Below are 15811 nucleotides of genomic sequence, written 5' to 3' on the forward strand. Positions count from 1 at the left end.
CTGTGATGGCATAAAACGTGTTCCTGGCACTCCTGTTCCCACCTTTCCCAGGGTCCTGAATGGCAACTCTGCCTAGTCCTGCTACTACAGATCAGCCAGGGGAGTGTCGCTACCTAACTAGGCTGATTTGCCTTTCAGGAGTCTGGGAAAGCTGGGTGATACATGTGGAGTAATAAGTGTCTACAGTCACGTCTGTCGGGGGAGATGTTGAGTCGCAGGTGCTGCGGGTGGTTACATGATGTATTATGGGGTGATTCTCTCTAGGATGTTGGGGGTTGTGGTTGCGGCAGTGACTGCTCCCTTAGTTATGCTGCTTCCGCTCTGGGGTCGGCGTTGCTCTCTGCCTGGGGGTCCTCGGCTGTAATCCCCCTCCCCACCCTGTTTTCCTTTCAGCTCGTTTTTCATGGTCACAGATGAAGTCCAGTGCTGCGAAATACAGAATACCCCCCGGGAGGAGTCCGGAAGATGGAAGAAGTTATCTGTTCTTGGGAAAGCTGGGTGACGAGCAATGTGGCCATTGTTATAGGTCTTAAAGGGGTTGGGGGGGGGGGTCACTCAACTTTCCCCATGAACAAATGTGTCGATCTGCCCAGATATGGGGGTGTATTAACTAGGCAGATTGCTATTCAGGGCTCTAGGAAGGCTGAGTGCTATTTTTATGGGGGGGGGGGGGGTTTAAAGGGGCAGTCCACTTGTGTTGTACTGGTGCTCCGTAGGCTTGCCGGGAGTGATTCTTGTTCACGTGCCGTCTCCTTGTCACCCCCTCCCCCCTCCACTGTGTCAGAGGATCATTCAGACTCGGCTGGTTGCGGTGGAGTAGTCATTGTGAGAATGAGAACTACAACTCCCTCCGTTTCCCAAACCATCTGAAGGTTCACACTGTTCTGAGAGGTACGGAGAGAGCCGGCCCTCACAGGACTCTGCAGGTGGAGGGGAAGTTATTGTCTCATCATGGAAACTTGCTGCTGACTTTTGAGAAGTTTGTGGTGATTTCCTCATAATAATCGTCTTTGTTCTTCTTCTTCTTTCTGCAGGAATCTCTCCAAAAAATATCAAACAAAGAAGAACTCCAAAGAAGAAGAAGAGTCCAAGTGAGTGCCGAGCCTGGAGGGGGAGGGGAGGTGGGCCAGAGAGTCCTGCGCTCCGCACCTTCCAGTCTAATCCGTGCCCCCTCCCCTCATTGCCCTTATAGTCACCCCTCAGGTCTATGACATGGGGGCAGGTTATGGGGTGCATAGCGGGGGCCGTGCTGCAGCAAGCGGAGCTTGGGGCACTCTGCAGAGGGGACTCGCCCACAATATCAAGCATGCGTCAATCTGGACCCCCCCCACACCCTTAAAGGGGTAGTCCCACTTTAGTTTCATGAGCCAGTTTTGGGTCCGCTGGTGGGATGTATGCCGATCCTGAGAAACGAGCCTTCTTTTGTTATGCGCAATCTCTCTACATTGAAATGAAAGGGTGTGTATACTTTTGCAACAATTTTTATGGATCCGATGCTTCTAAAATAGAAATACGAAATATTAAACTATGCAAATGGTTTTCATCAAAAAAATCTACCGTTTTGGGTCTACAGCTTCTATGCAGATCTATGTGTCTCCATGGTTACAGACGACAAACAAACGCTCTGTCTCCCCAACTTCTTACTAACCCACGGAAAATAAGTGGGGAACATAATGAATGAAGTCTGACCACAGGATCAAGACTACATGGGCTTGTGTGTAGTAACCGTGGAGACTCATAGGTGTGCCAAGGAGCTGTATACCCAAAACGGTCAGGTGTTTTTTTTTTTTAGGTAGACTTTTTGGAATGTTGTCATTTTTTCAGTTTAGATGCATCAAAACAATACAATATTATTGCAAAGGCCGACAACTATCCTACCGTTTTGTGTCTACAGCTCCTATGCAGAACTATGTGTCTTCAGACCGTAAACAAAGTTGCTTAATTTTTAATCTTGTATACATTGGAGCAAAAAAACAAGTTGCTATAGTAGACATGGCCTGTAGGAGTTCTGGAGAGCCGTCGTACCTCGCGATCATAACCGTGTACGGCGCTTGCTGTCTAATGTCGGCCGGGATGCCTCCGGTCATTATCAGATGGTGGAACAGCTGTCACTAGAAGTCGCTGACCAGCGCTCTGTTCATACCACAGGTACACGTCATGTAAATCCTTCCAGACCACGCTGAACGAGATGAACGACTACGCCGGGCAGCACGAGGTCATCTCCGAGAACGTGACGTCACAGATCATGGCGGAGCTGACGCGCTTCGTGCAGGAGCTGAAGCAGGAGAGGAAATCGGTGAGTAGTGAGCGGTTCATGTCACAGCCATCATGTGATCCCAATCCCTGATTCTGATTGGCCGAGAAGAATCAGTCTGACATATTTGACAGTCCTATGTAAATAAAGCTCAATCCTTGTACAATAAGAAGTTCTGCAGCGTTTGCATTTTTTAATGCCTCGTTATTTTCAAGGTCTCTGCTTGCTGTCAACATTCTAGTTTATTTCCATAGGCTGAAAATCCGTCCTGACCTAATACTTACTCACAGCTGCAGGTTTGTTACAATTGTATCCAGTCTAGACAATCCTCTGTGACCTATACAGTGTAGACTCCAGACTGATACGTTGTAACACACTATTAGAACAAGAGATGTTTAGCTCAAAAGGATTGTGTACACTGATTACAAGTGTAACAAACACTCAGCTGTGAGAAGTATTAGGTCAGGACTTGCTTATATTCACTGACGGCAAGCAGAAAATTTGTAAATTGTAAGGAATTTAAATGCAAAGTATATTAACCCCTTAATGACCGCCGATAAGCCTTTTCACGGCGGCCACTAATAGGCTTTATTCTGATGCAATAGACTTTCTACTCGTGTGAGATCGAGATCAGTATCGATCTCACCCGTTTAACCCTTCAGATGGGGTGTTCAATAGCGTGCGCCGCATCTGAGTGGTTTTAGAGAGACGGAGGGAGGTCCCTCTCTCCCACCGACACCCGGCGATACGATCGCCGAGTGTCTTTGTGTCCGATTGCAGCCGGGGGCCTAATAAAGGCCCCCAGGTCTGCCTGGAGCGAATGCCTGCTAGATCATGCCGGAGGTCTAGCAGATGCCTGTCCGTTTTAAACGGACAGGCAGTAGTACACTGCAATACAGAAGTATTGCAGTGTATTATAATAGCGACCGGAGAATCGCATAGTAAAGTCCCCTAATGGGACTAGTAATAAAAAGTTGAATAAAGTTAATAAAAAAAAATTTGAAAAAAATAAATGAAAAACCCACTATTTCCCCATACAAAATGCTTTACTTTAAGTTATGCATATTTGGTATCGCCACGTCCGTAACGACCCCGACTATAAAGCTGTTACATTATTTAACCCGCACGGTGAACGCCGTAAAAAATAAAATAGAAAACAGCAATTTTTCCATAGTTTTTTGTCAATCCTGACTAAAAAAAAATGTGATAAAAAGTGATCAAAAATTCGCATCTACTCTCAAATGGAAACAATAAAATCTACAAGTCGTCCCGCAAAAAACAAGCCCTCATACGACCGCATCGGCGGAACAAAATAGTTACGGCTCTTCAAATATGGAGACGCAAGAACAAATAATTTTGAAAAAAACGGAAGTCGTAAAACATACAAAATCTATACAAATTTGGTATCGTTGCAATCGTAACAACCCGCTGAATAAAGTTATTGTGTTATTTATACCACACGGTAAACGGCGTAGATTTAGGACGCAAAAAAAGTGGTGAAATTTCCGGTTTTCTTCTATTTCCCCCCCCCCCCAAAAAAAGTTAATGAATAAATTATATGTACCCCAAAATGTTGCTATTAAAAAGTACAACTTGTCCCGCAAAAAACAAGACCTTCTAAAACGATGTCGACGCAAAAATAAAAAAGTTATAGCTCTTGGAATGTGACGATGGAAAGACGTAAAAAATGGCTCGGTCATTAAGGCCCAGAATGCAGGGGGAAGGGGTTAAATTTGGAAACATTTATTGTTTACATCCAGAAAACCTGTCCTGACCCTAATAATTCTCACAGCTGAGGGTTTGTTACCATGTATCAGTCTAGACAATCCTCTGGGGGATAAACAGCAGCATAAATCTCTCTTCTGTCTTAATCGTTTGTTACAATGTATCAGTCTGGAGTCCATCGTATACACAGCTCAGAGGATTATCTAGACTGGATACATTTGTAACAAACCTCGGCTGTGAGAAGTGTTCGGTCTGGACCGCAGTTCCCGTTCACTGACGGGAATCAGACCTTGAAAATGGTGAGGAAAGGAAACGGTCAGATCTTTTAATTCTACAATGATAATTACTGTAAAACCCTTGACCATGAGTTTTCTGATGCGGCACCACAGAGGGGATGTAGCAGTGCTGTCCAGCGGTTGAGACACTACATCTCGCTGCATGTTGGAGATGATTGGACTACCATATACCATAAACGGCTCCTGTATCCTCCCGGGGGCGTCCATGATGTTGATTCCCGGCTCCTTACTGTACAGAAGATGTTTTCATAGTATTTTGGGGGAGGGGAGGTTGCGTATTGTCCTGTGAAGCGTCTGTCTGTAAGAGCGGAGCCCGCGGGGCGACGGACGTGCAGCAAATCAGGTCAGGATTCCCCGGCGAGCCGCAGTCCGTGTGCCCCCGGGTGATGTGGTTATAGGGGGTGGCATAATGCACAGCAATACACGGAGACGCTGCACGGAGTAACTCTGGGTCATCTCTGCCGCCTGTTAACCCTTCAGCGCCTCCTGACGACCGCTGCGTTAGTTTCTATCGTGAGTATATTTCTAGCGCTTTACCTGTGCAGGATACAAGGAAACATGAGCCCCCTCCCTCCCGGGTTCACTCCTCCGCACCTCTGGGGCCCCTGTCATGGGGCTGCATGAAGCAGGAGAAGCCACAGTCGGGGTATTGTTACGTGGCCCCCTCTCCTCTAGAAGATCAGATCCAGCACATCTGTTATAGCTGCTGCTGCGTCACAGTGTGTATGGTCAGCGACTACCCTGATCCCATCGATCGGCTCAAACCTGTGAAATGGATTCTCCCCCCTCTTCATGAGCTCCGATGATCGAACCGATCACAGCTTAAAGGGCTCGTCCATCCTTCTGAAGCTTCCTGATACTTTATTACAGTATGTAACTTCTAGTCCAGCTGAAGGGTTGTTACATTGTGTCAGTCTGGACAATCCTCTAACCGAACACGAGAAGCGCCACAAACTGTCCTGAGCTCCAGACGGATTGCTCTTCTCTCCACTGAAACAATGTAACAAAGTGCAGCTGTGTCAGCAGGACTGTTACGAGTTTTCAGGATCGGTCACTGATCTGGAAGTCTTAATTATTCTCTAATGAAAAGTTCTGCAACTTTCTAACACTTGCTGTGTTTCAATTACTCTTATTTTTCAAGCACTTTGAATGCTGTCAGTGAATGGAAACATTCTTGTTTACGCCTAAAGACTGACAACTAGTCCTAAACTAGTCCTGCTCACACAGCTGCGGTTTATTAGTGTAGACAAGGAAATGTGGGTGTTAGACTATTCTTTCTGCACTGATACATTGTAGCGGGGACCGTTGTCTGGACTGAATGCAATTGTAACAAACCCTCCAGCGAGTGACAAGTGTAGGCAGGATGGGTTTTACTACTCCTGGTTTGTAAACAAGAATGTTAACATTCACTGACAGCATTCAGAGATTTTGGTGAGGAACTAAAACACAAAGTTTATTGGAATGTTTCGGAACCGTTGGTTCTGAAGCTTTGTTGACGTGGGACTGGAGGAGTCGTCTCATTTGCAGGGTAATTTATTCTTCCTCTGTAGAGCTGCGGCCTTTGTCTGTGAGGTGGCGCCTCCCACCGCTCATCCGCGGATCTGGCCTCATTAACCCTCGCAGTGCCGGCGTGCTTGCTGCAGGACTGTAATAATGGCAGAAGCGCGGTCCTGCCGCCGGTCACTCTGGACAATGAGACGGTGGCCGGTGAAGCGGGAGGGGCGCTAATACAAGGCCATTCATGTCCTCTCAGCTGGATGTCACACAATGGACGCCGCCGCTCCCATAGGCAGAGGTTGTCACCGCTTGTTACGGTCACCTCACAGGAGGGAAGGCCGGAGTCTGCCCGGAGTCACTCAGCAGCTGCCTGGTGTCCCTGCCCCTCCCGGTATATGAAGCGATCCTCGCTCCGCCGCGCCGGTATAAATAATGCACGTTATCGACCGCGCGCCATTCCTCTGATCGCCAGCGTTGAGTGATATGCGGAGGAGCCGCCTTCCGGCCTCCGCTCTGCACAGTTAGGTTTTCTTAGAATACCTGCTGGTGTCTTCCTGTTCATCTTCCTGCCCCCATTAGATTAGACTAGCTATTCATTTAACCCCTTATATTCATTATCTTCTACGTCCTGCCACAAGTCACTACAACACTGTGGCCTAGACCTATGGGGTTATGCATCCAGAGCTTCCTGCTTCATGAATAGAATGTCAGAGCTTCAGTAAAGACTGACACACATGCAGCGCTGTAGGAGGAGGCGGGGTTCGTACTGTAGAGCTTTATAGCATTGCAGGTTCGTTTGCCATTCAGGGTCTGTTCAAAGCTGGGTGACCAAACCTCCGCCATGGCCGTTTGAGGTTCCCAGCCTGCGTGTATTATATGTGCTGGAGAGGAAGAGATCTCAGAAAAGAGCGCCGACGCCTGCTCATGCCGGATTTGGGATTTTTGGCTTTCCAAACCTTTCAGTTCCTGCTCACAATAAGATGGTGATGGCTGGTTGTCTTAAAGGGAGACTCCATCCATAGGGCATAATCCCATATTACATGCATAGCGGATAAATGGCGGCCATATTGGCCAATTTGCAAACAGTAAATGTTTTCCTCGGCGCAGGGACTGTGTATTTCTATGAAGCCTGGGAGACTGTCTTGAAAGCCACTGTGACTGACTGGCAGTTATCACTCATGTCCTCATAATAGGTCTGTAATAATGATGGGATCTCTTTAAGAGGTTGTCACAGCCCCGCCCCTTCTATTAACATCACTGCATCCTCTACTCTGTGATTCTCCTCAGTCCGCTATACTCAATCTCCTCTGATCATGACGATCGTCCTGTCTGCGGTTGACAGAAGTAAAACGCCCACAATACGTTTTTTGCATTCTTCCGTCTGCGTCGTCCTCTAAGTGAGAAGCGGATGTCCGGCAGCGTTTACTTCAGTCTTTACCTCCAGAGCGGGGACTTCTCCCGGCGCCTCGCTAATGAGGCCGAAAATTTATTTAAAGGGGAACTCCGTGTATGTACTGCAGTCAATTGGCACGGGATGAGCCGAAATGTTCTGATAATGATCTATACACCCGTACATTATATACTCGTATAGCGTACTGCATGCTACTACACCACTGTGTACATATATAAACCAATAGGTACATGCAGGAAAAAGGTCTAAATAATATACATATAAATATATGCTATATTATAGCCTATATATAAAAGCTAGACCTTGGTGAAACCAAGTGACTCTTGGTGTATTGCCCTAAATGACTGATATAAACCTGAAAGCGTATAGGGCACGATTAACACAAGTAAATACAAAAAATATAACAAATTTTTATTGAGAAAATGCAACATTAAAAGATAGGTCGTACTGAGCAAAAGCACAGAGACGTCTCACACTAGCAGAGAACATGCAAATACAAAGGGATACTTGACAGTTGTCAAAAATCTATGTCCTAGATCTGGATGCAAAAAGCCTGATCACATTGAAAATTTGATAATGCATTGTGCGAAGAAAGAGTGTAGCTGACACATATAGCTACCACGTTGGTTATCAACACATAGAGAACAACAGTGGTCCAAAACTAATACTGGTGTGCTAGTAATGCAAAATACAGGCAAGTATGAGTAGAACAAGACCAAAGCAAGGAAAGGAAACATGTGACGTACCCATTGTAGTCCTCTGCTAGGAGAGAACGTCAGTCCCGACGCGCGTTTCGACGAAGGCATTTCGCCGAAACGCGCGTCGGGACTGACGTTCTCTCCTAGCAGAGGACTACAATGGGTACGTCACATGTTTCCTTTCCTTGCTTTGGTCTTGTTCTACTCATACTTGCCTGTATTTTGCATTACTAGCACACCAGTATTAGTTTTGGACCACTGTTGTTCTCTATGTGTTGATAACCAACGTGGTAGCTATATGTGTCAGCTACACTCTTTCTTCGCACAATGCATTATCAAATTTTCAATGTGATCAGGCTTTTTGCATCCAGATCTAGGACATAGATTTTTGACAACTGTCAAGTATCCCTTTGTATTTGCATGTTCTCTGCTAGTGTGAGACGTCTCTGTGCTTTTGCTCAGTACGACCTATCTTTTAATGTTGCATTTTCTCAATAAAAATTTGTTATATTTTTTGTATTTACTTGTGTTAATCGTGCCCTATACGCTTTCAGGTTTATATCACTGTGTACATATGCCATCCGTATAGCACCCCCTAAGGACACTCTGCGTTTCTAGCACTCGGAGGTCCCCTTTAATTCTCAGGTATATTCTTTGCTAACGGGAATGTTATATTGGAGTCATGTAAATTTTGAGTTCTTAACCGTTTTCAAGATCACTGCTTGATGTCAGTGTCATTCTTTTGCACCGAGAGGCTGAAAACCGCATTCTGGCCTAGTCCTGCTCACACTACTGAGGGTTTGCTACAATTGTATCCAGTCTAGGCCGGACAGATTGATACGTTCTGATCAGTATTGATACATTGTAGCAAACATTCTGGACAGGAGAGAGAATTGTGTCGCAGATGTGTTAATCCCACAGAGAATTGTCGAGACTGGACACAAGTGCAACAAATCTTCAGCTGTGAGAAGTATTACATTTAAAAAGTTCCCCATCACTGACTGCAAGCAGAGATCCTGAAAATAGTGAGCAATTGAAAGACAAAGTAAATTCCAAAGTAAATCTCACTTCATCTGGTTCTTCGTCCTGAAGGTTCCTTTAAAGAATCGAGAAAAAATGGCCGGCAGAGTAAAGTTTGAGGTGAACTGCCCCTTTAACTGCACTGGTCCCTTCGCTATATCCATAGATATTTTGTATTGTGGGCGGAGCTGTGACAACCAAGTGGTTGTCACAATCTGTAGATGAAGCTGGTGGATCTTATATACCCCTAAGAGGTCTGTGGATTAACCCTGTGTGATCTTTGCGGCGTTTCCTTGAGTTAGTCGCTGACTAGCGCGTAGAGACAATTGTTCTGCGTTGTTTTGAATACCCGCAGGAATGTTGGGTGTGATAGTCTGACTGGGCCCAGTGACAGGACGGGCGGCCATCGCTGATCCTCTATGATAATATTTACTGCCACGTAATCACAATGGAGCTCTGATCCATAAATATGTGGGGGGGGGGGGGGGAGTAAATAGAGGGAATGCTGAGGGTCGTCACTTCTCGCACCCTGCAAGAATGATTACATTGTTAGGGGATCGCTGCTCAATGCTTCATATGACTCCACACTGGAGTTCCCCTTTAAGTGCCCCGGGAAAGTGCAGGCTGATGAGCAGTGCGGCGCTCCCCGGGATGGCGATTATTATAACTTATAATATCACAGGAAGTGACGGCGCCGTTTTGGTTTTGCAGTCGGCAGGAAATTGATCTCGAGAGTTGAAAGATGCAAATGCTGGTCTGTCCGCTTAAAGGGGAACTCCTCAGATCTCACCGTTCTCCCCTCCGTATAACGCAGTCAAGACTTCACTTCTCTTCTGCTGATCGTGGCTTGTGTTTTCATCTTCGTTTACAGCCAGATAGGGGCCCCCCATCCAGGAAACCCCCCCCCCCCTCCCCCATATTAACTTTATTTCAAAGAGGACTTGGACATTGTCACCCAGACCGTGAATGACTCTTAACATTATTATATTAGGTGCTTGTTTTTAAACTTCTCTTCCTGTGTCAGTCTTCACTGTTACCCTAACATTCTATTCATGAACCAGGAGGTTCTGCAATCCACAGCTCTTCAGGCCCCTCTTAGATATCCGAGGGGCTTCGTTGCATGGAACGTGAATTTAGTAGGACGTGAGCGGTTTTATTTCCGTGTGATTAGAGGAGCGGCCGCCATTGGCGCTGGTCGTTATATGCGGAGTGTGTGTGTGGGAAGTGACGATATGTAGAGGGGTCCGGGGTGTAACGTGAGGCGCTGGACCCCCCTCGCTGCCTGTAGACTGTGGAGCTCGATCCCTGAATCAGAAGAGAAGACTCTGCGCTCAGTATTTTTAGACGATGAAATCACCGAACGAAGAAGATCAGCGACAGGTTCTCCAGAAGTGTCAGGGGGTTACCTTACCTTAAAGGGGCAGGCACACTATAATACATTTACTGTGCCGTTATATACAAACTATTGCTCCCTGTTATCAGATATTTCAGGCTTGGAAGAGGCTGACTGTGATGTTAAATGACCGGAAGGGTAGAAACCTCCCTGACCCCATGACAACTACTGTATGTCACATACCCCCAGTGCTGAGAACCTCCAGAGACATTACATCATATGTGACTGATATCAGCCGCTCCTCTTATATCACTCCAGCACTATTATATCCTCCAGAGACATTACATCATATGTGACTGATATCAGCCGCTCCTCTTATATCACTCCAGTACTATTATATCCTCCAGAGACATTACATCATATATGTGACTGATATCAGCCGCTCCTCTTATAACACTCCAGTACTATTATATCCTCCAGAGACATTACATCATATGTGACTGATATCAGCCGCTCCTCTTATATCACTCCAGCTCTATTATATCCCCCAGAGACAATACATCATATGTGACTGATATCAGCCGCTCCTCTTATAACCCTCCAGCACTATTATATCCTCCAGAGACATTACATCATATGTGACTGATATCAGCCGCTCCTCTTATATCACTCCAGTACTATTATATCCTCCAGAGACATTACATCATATGTGTGACTGATATCAGCCGCTCCTCTTATATCACTCCAGCACTATTATATCCTCCAGAGACATTACATCATATGTGTGACTGATATCAGCCACTCCTCTTATATCACTCCAGTACTATTATATCCTCCAGAGACATTACATCATATGTGTGACTGATATCAGCCGCTCCTCTTATATCACTCCAGCACTATTATATCCTCCAGACATTACATCATATGTGACTGATATCAGCCGCTCCTCTTATATCACTCCAGTACTATTATATCCTCCAGAGACATTACATCATATGTGTGACTGATATCAGCCGCTCCTCTTATATCACTCCAGTACTATTATATCCTCCAGAGACATTACATCATATGTGACTGATATCAGCCGCTCCTCTTATATCACTCCAGTACCATTATATCCTCCAGAGACATTACATCATGTGTGACTGATATCAGCCGCTCCTCTTATATCACTCCAGTACTATTATATCCTCCAGACATTACATCATATGTGTGGCTGATATCAGCCGCTCCTCTTATATCACTCCAGCACTATTATATCCTCCAGAGACATTACATCATATGTGACTGATATCAGCCGCTCCTCTTATAACACTCCAGTACTATTATATCCTCCAGAGACATTACATCATATATGTGACTGATATCAGCCGCTCCTCTTATATCACTCCAGTACTATTATATCCTCCAGAGACATTACATCATATGTGACTGATATCAGCCGCTCCTCTTATAACACTCCAGTACTATTATATCCTCCAGAGACATTACATCATATATGTGACTGATATCAGCCGCTCCTCTTATATCACTCCAGTACTATTATATCCTCCAGAGACATTACATCATATGTGACTGATATCAGCCGCTCCTCTTATATCACTCCAGTACTATTATATCCTCCAGACATTACATCTTATGTGTGACTGATATCAGCCTCTCCTCTTATATCACTCCAGTACTATTATATCCTCCAGACATTACATCATATGTGTGACTGATATCAGCCGCTCCTCTTATATCACTCCAGTACTATTATATCCTCCAGACATTACATCTTATGTGTGACTGATATCAGCCGCTCCTCTTATATCACTCCAGTACTATTATATCCTCCAGAGACATTACATCATATGTGACTGATATCAGCCGCTCCTCTTATATCACTCCAGTACTATTATATCCTCCAGACATTACATCATATGTGTGGCTGATATCAGCCGCTCCTCTTATATCACTCCAGTACTATTATATCCTCCAGACATTACATCTTATGTGTGACTGATATCAGCCGCTCCTCTTATATCACTCCAGTACTATTATATCCTCCAGACATTACATCTTATGTGTGACTGATATCAGCCGCTCCTCTTATATCCTCCAGAGACATTACATCATATATGTGACTGATATCAGCCGCTCCTCTTATATCACTCCAGTACTATTATATCCTCCAGAGACATTACATCATATGTGACTGATATCAGCCGCTCCTCTTATATCACTCCAGTACTATTATATCCTCCAGAGACATTACATCATATGTGTGACTGATATCAGTCGCTCCTACTATATCACTCCAGTACTATTATATCCTCCAGAGACATTACATCATGTGTGACTGATATCAGCCGCTCCTCTTATATCACTCCAGTACTATTATATCCTCCAGAGACATTACATCATATGTGTCACTGATATCAGCCGCTCCTCTTATATCACTCCAGTACCATTATATCCTCCAGAGACATTACATCATGTGTGACTGATATCAGCCGCTCCTCTTATATCACTCCAGTACTATTATATCCTCCAGACATTACATCATATGTGTGGCTGATATCAGCCGCTCCTCTTATATCACTCCAGCACTATTATATCCTCCAGAGACATTACATCATATGTGACTGATATCAGCCGCTCCTCTTATAACACTCCAGTACTATTATATCCTCCAGAGACATTACATCATATATGTGACTGATATCAGCCGCTCCTCTTATATCACTCCAGTACTATTATATCCTCCAGAGACATTACATCATATGTGACTGATATCAGCCGCTCCTCTTATAACACTCCAGTACTATTATATCCTCCAGAGACATTACATCATATATGTGACTGATATCAGCCGCTCCTCTTATATCACTCCAGTACTATTATATCCTCCAGAGACATTACATCATATGTGACTGATATCAGCCGCTCCTCTTATATCACTCCAGTACTATTATATCCTCCAGACATTACATCATATGTGTGGCTGATATCAGCCGCTCCTCTTATATCACTCCAGTACTATTATATCCTCCAGACATTACATCTTATGTGTGACTGATATCAGCCTCTCCTCTTATATCACTCCAGTACTATTATATCCTCCAGACATTACATCATATGTGTGACTGATATCAGCCGCTCCTCTTATATCACTCCAGTACTATTATATCCTCCAGACATTACATCTTATGTGTGACTGATATCAGCCGCTCCTCTTATATCACTCCAGTACTATTATATCCTCCAGAGACATTACATCATATGTGACTGATATCAGCCGCTCCTCTTATATCACTCCAGTACTATTATATCCTCCAGACATTACATCATATGTGTGGCTGATATCAGCCGCTCCTCTTATATCACTCCAGTACTATTATATCCTCCAGACATTACATCTTATGTGTGACTGATATCAGCCGCTCCTCTTATATCACTCCAGTACTATTATATCCTCCAGAGACATTACATCATATGTGACTGATATCAGCCGCTCCTCTTATATCACTCCAGTACTATTATATCCTCCAGACATTACATCATATGTGTGACTGATATCAGCCGCTCCTCTTATATCACTCCAGCACTATTATATCCTCCAGAGACATTACATCATATGTGACTGATATCAGCCGCTCCTCTTATATCACTCCAGTACTATTATATCCTCCAGAGACATTACATCATATGTGACTGATATCAGCCGCTCCTCTTATATCACTCCTGTACTATTCCCTCCCCCGATACTATATCTAGTTTTATGTAGAGGTGTATACAGGTAATATGATGTGTTCCCCTACCCCAGGCCTTGTATGATCAGCTGCTGTGTACTCTATTCTTCCAGTTGTGATTATCTTCTATTGTTCTCTTTTATCTGGCAGGTGTCTGTCAGTGACTCCTCCCGGCCATTGCTGCCCCTTAATTCCCCTCCCCCACTTGTCTCCCGATTACACCCCCCCCCCCCCCACACTATAATCATGATTCAGGGCAGAGATTATCAGGTGACCGGTCCGGTATGTGACTGCGGTGCCGGGAGGTGGAGCGGAGGATGAGCGGTGCCCTCGGCCGTTACACTGTAGCAGATTATCTGGAACTTCTGCTCTGAAAAGTTCTTTTAAAATTGTAGCGCTGAGGTATCACATACACGGGACAATGTCTTGTACAGCAGTCACATCCAGAGCTGCAGTCAGTTATCTTGCTCTGTCACTAATTCTACTCCACTCACACCCAGAGCAGCATTCACAGTTTTGCTATTACATAACATCTTATACTCCAGTTGCCTTTAGAGCTGCGTTCAGTTCTGATTTACTTTTGGTTGGCAGCATTTTACCCCCTACAGAGCACACCGGCCGTGATGTAGAGAACGCCATCTCCCAATATGCAATGCATCTTTCCCCCCACCGCCTTGTGCAGTGAATTATGGTCTTGAGGTTTTACTCTGCTCGGTGTCCTCAGTTGTCATTGTGGTCAGGGATAAGTGAGCAAATTACAGGTCTTCAACTGCAGTCACCACATAAGCAGCTGCGCTCCTCTATTCACTGCAGGCCGAGCCGCCGACTCCTCCAGGAACATTAAACACCGCGTTTTCGACGTGTTTCCATCATATTTCAATTCCTCATGGTGTTCAAGATCACTGCTTGCTGTGAACAGGACAATTTGGACTTCAGACGAAAACATTTCACCTGTGCTGATGCATTGTAACAAACAGGACATCGAGATTTGCGCGCTGCTGGTGTTTAACCTCTGAGGATTGTCTACACCGGTACATTGTAACAAACCCTCAGCTGTGAAGTATAAGTTCAGGACGGGGCGAACAGTGGAGATTTCCATTCATTGACATCAAAGCGGTGAAGAATTGGAACACAAAGTATATAATAAAGTTGCTGATCTTCACTGACCTGATTTTACTATAAAAGCCTGTGGGTGACTGACCCCTCCTCATAGGCCTGGGTATATAGACACAGGAATAGCCCCCCCCCCCCAATCTTTCGGTCCACGCGGCTGTACGTGTCGCTGTATCCCTGCCAGCTCCTGAGCTGCAGCGCCTTTTATGGAGCCAGTTCTCCGGCAGCCGAGGATCTGTGCCCCCGTCAGCCCAGGAGAAAGCAGGGGGCAGATCTACAGCACCCACATATCCAGTATACTGGGTCACTGCACTGCTTACCTGCAGATCATCTACTTTATTAAAGGGCCGGCGACCTAAACTGAGCGGCTTCTAAAACTTCACACAGATGTACATGGACTGCATTCTTTCCTACCATCAGCCTGTCTGTAATAGATGATAACAGAGAACAATAGGTTGTATTAGCAGTTCCTATAGTCGGCCTCTCCACGACCTATAATAGCTGCCAACAGAGAGCAATAGAACACATTCAGAATGCAGTTAGACTACAGGTGTAGTGTCCCTTTAAGACTAGTCAGTGTTTGTTTCTTGTCGCGGGCTCTCGGGCAGCGTCGCTCCTAAAATCTCCAGTCTCTAAGCCGGTTCCCCTTCTGGGAAAGCTGGGTGACAAGCAATATGGCCTTATTACAGTTTCCACACAACTTTCCTTAGGTCCTGGGAAGTAAACCTGT

The 15811-nt window shown here is 45.2% G+C and overlaps 1 protein-coding gene across 1 annotated transcript in view; it reads left to right on the top strand.

Moving 5' to 3' along the window:
• Positions 1-15811, top strand: part of FNBP1 (formin binding protein 1) — a 396531-nt gene that overhangs the window by 339105 nt on the left and 41615 nt on the right. Inside the window, exons 7-8 of the mRNA XM_075834540.1 lie at positions 1035-1091; positions 2149-2330. Coding sequence (XP_075690655.1) covers positions 1035-1091; positions 2149-2330 — 239 coding nt within the window. The remainder of the gene's footprint in view (positions 1-1034; positions 1092-2148; positions 2331-15811) is intronic.

This window comes from Rhinoderma darwinii, chromosome 8, assembly GCF_050947455.1.
Source record: "Rhinoderma darwinii isolate aRhiDar2 chromosome 8, aRhiDar2.hap1, whole genome shotgun sequence".
Lineage (NCBI taxonomy): Eukaryota > Metazoa > Chordata > Amphibia > Anura > Rhinodermatidae > Rhinoderma > Rhinoderma darwinii.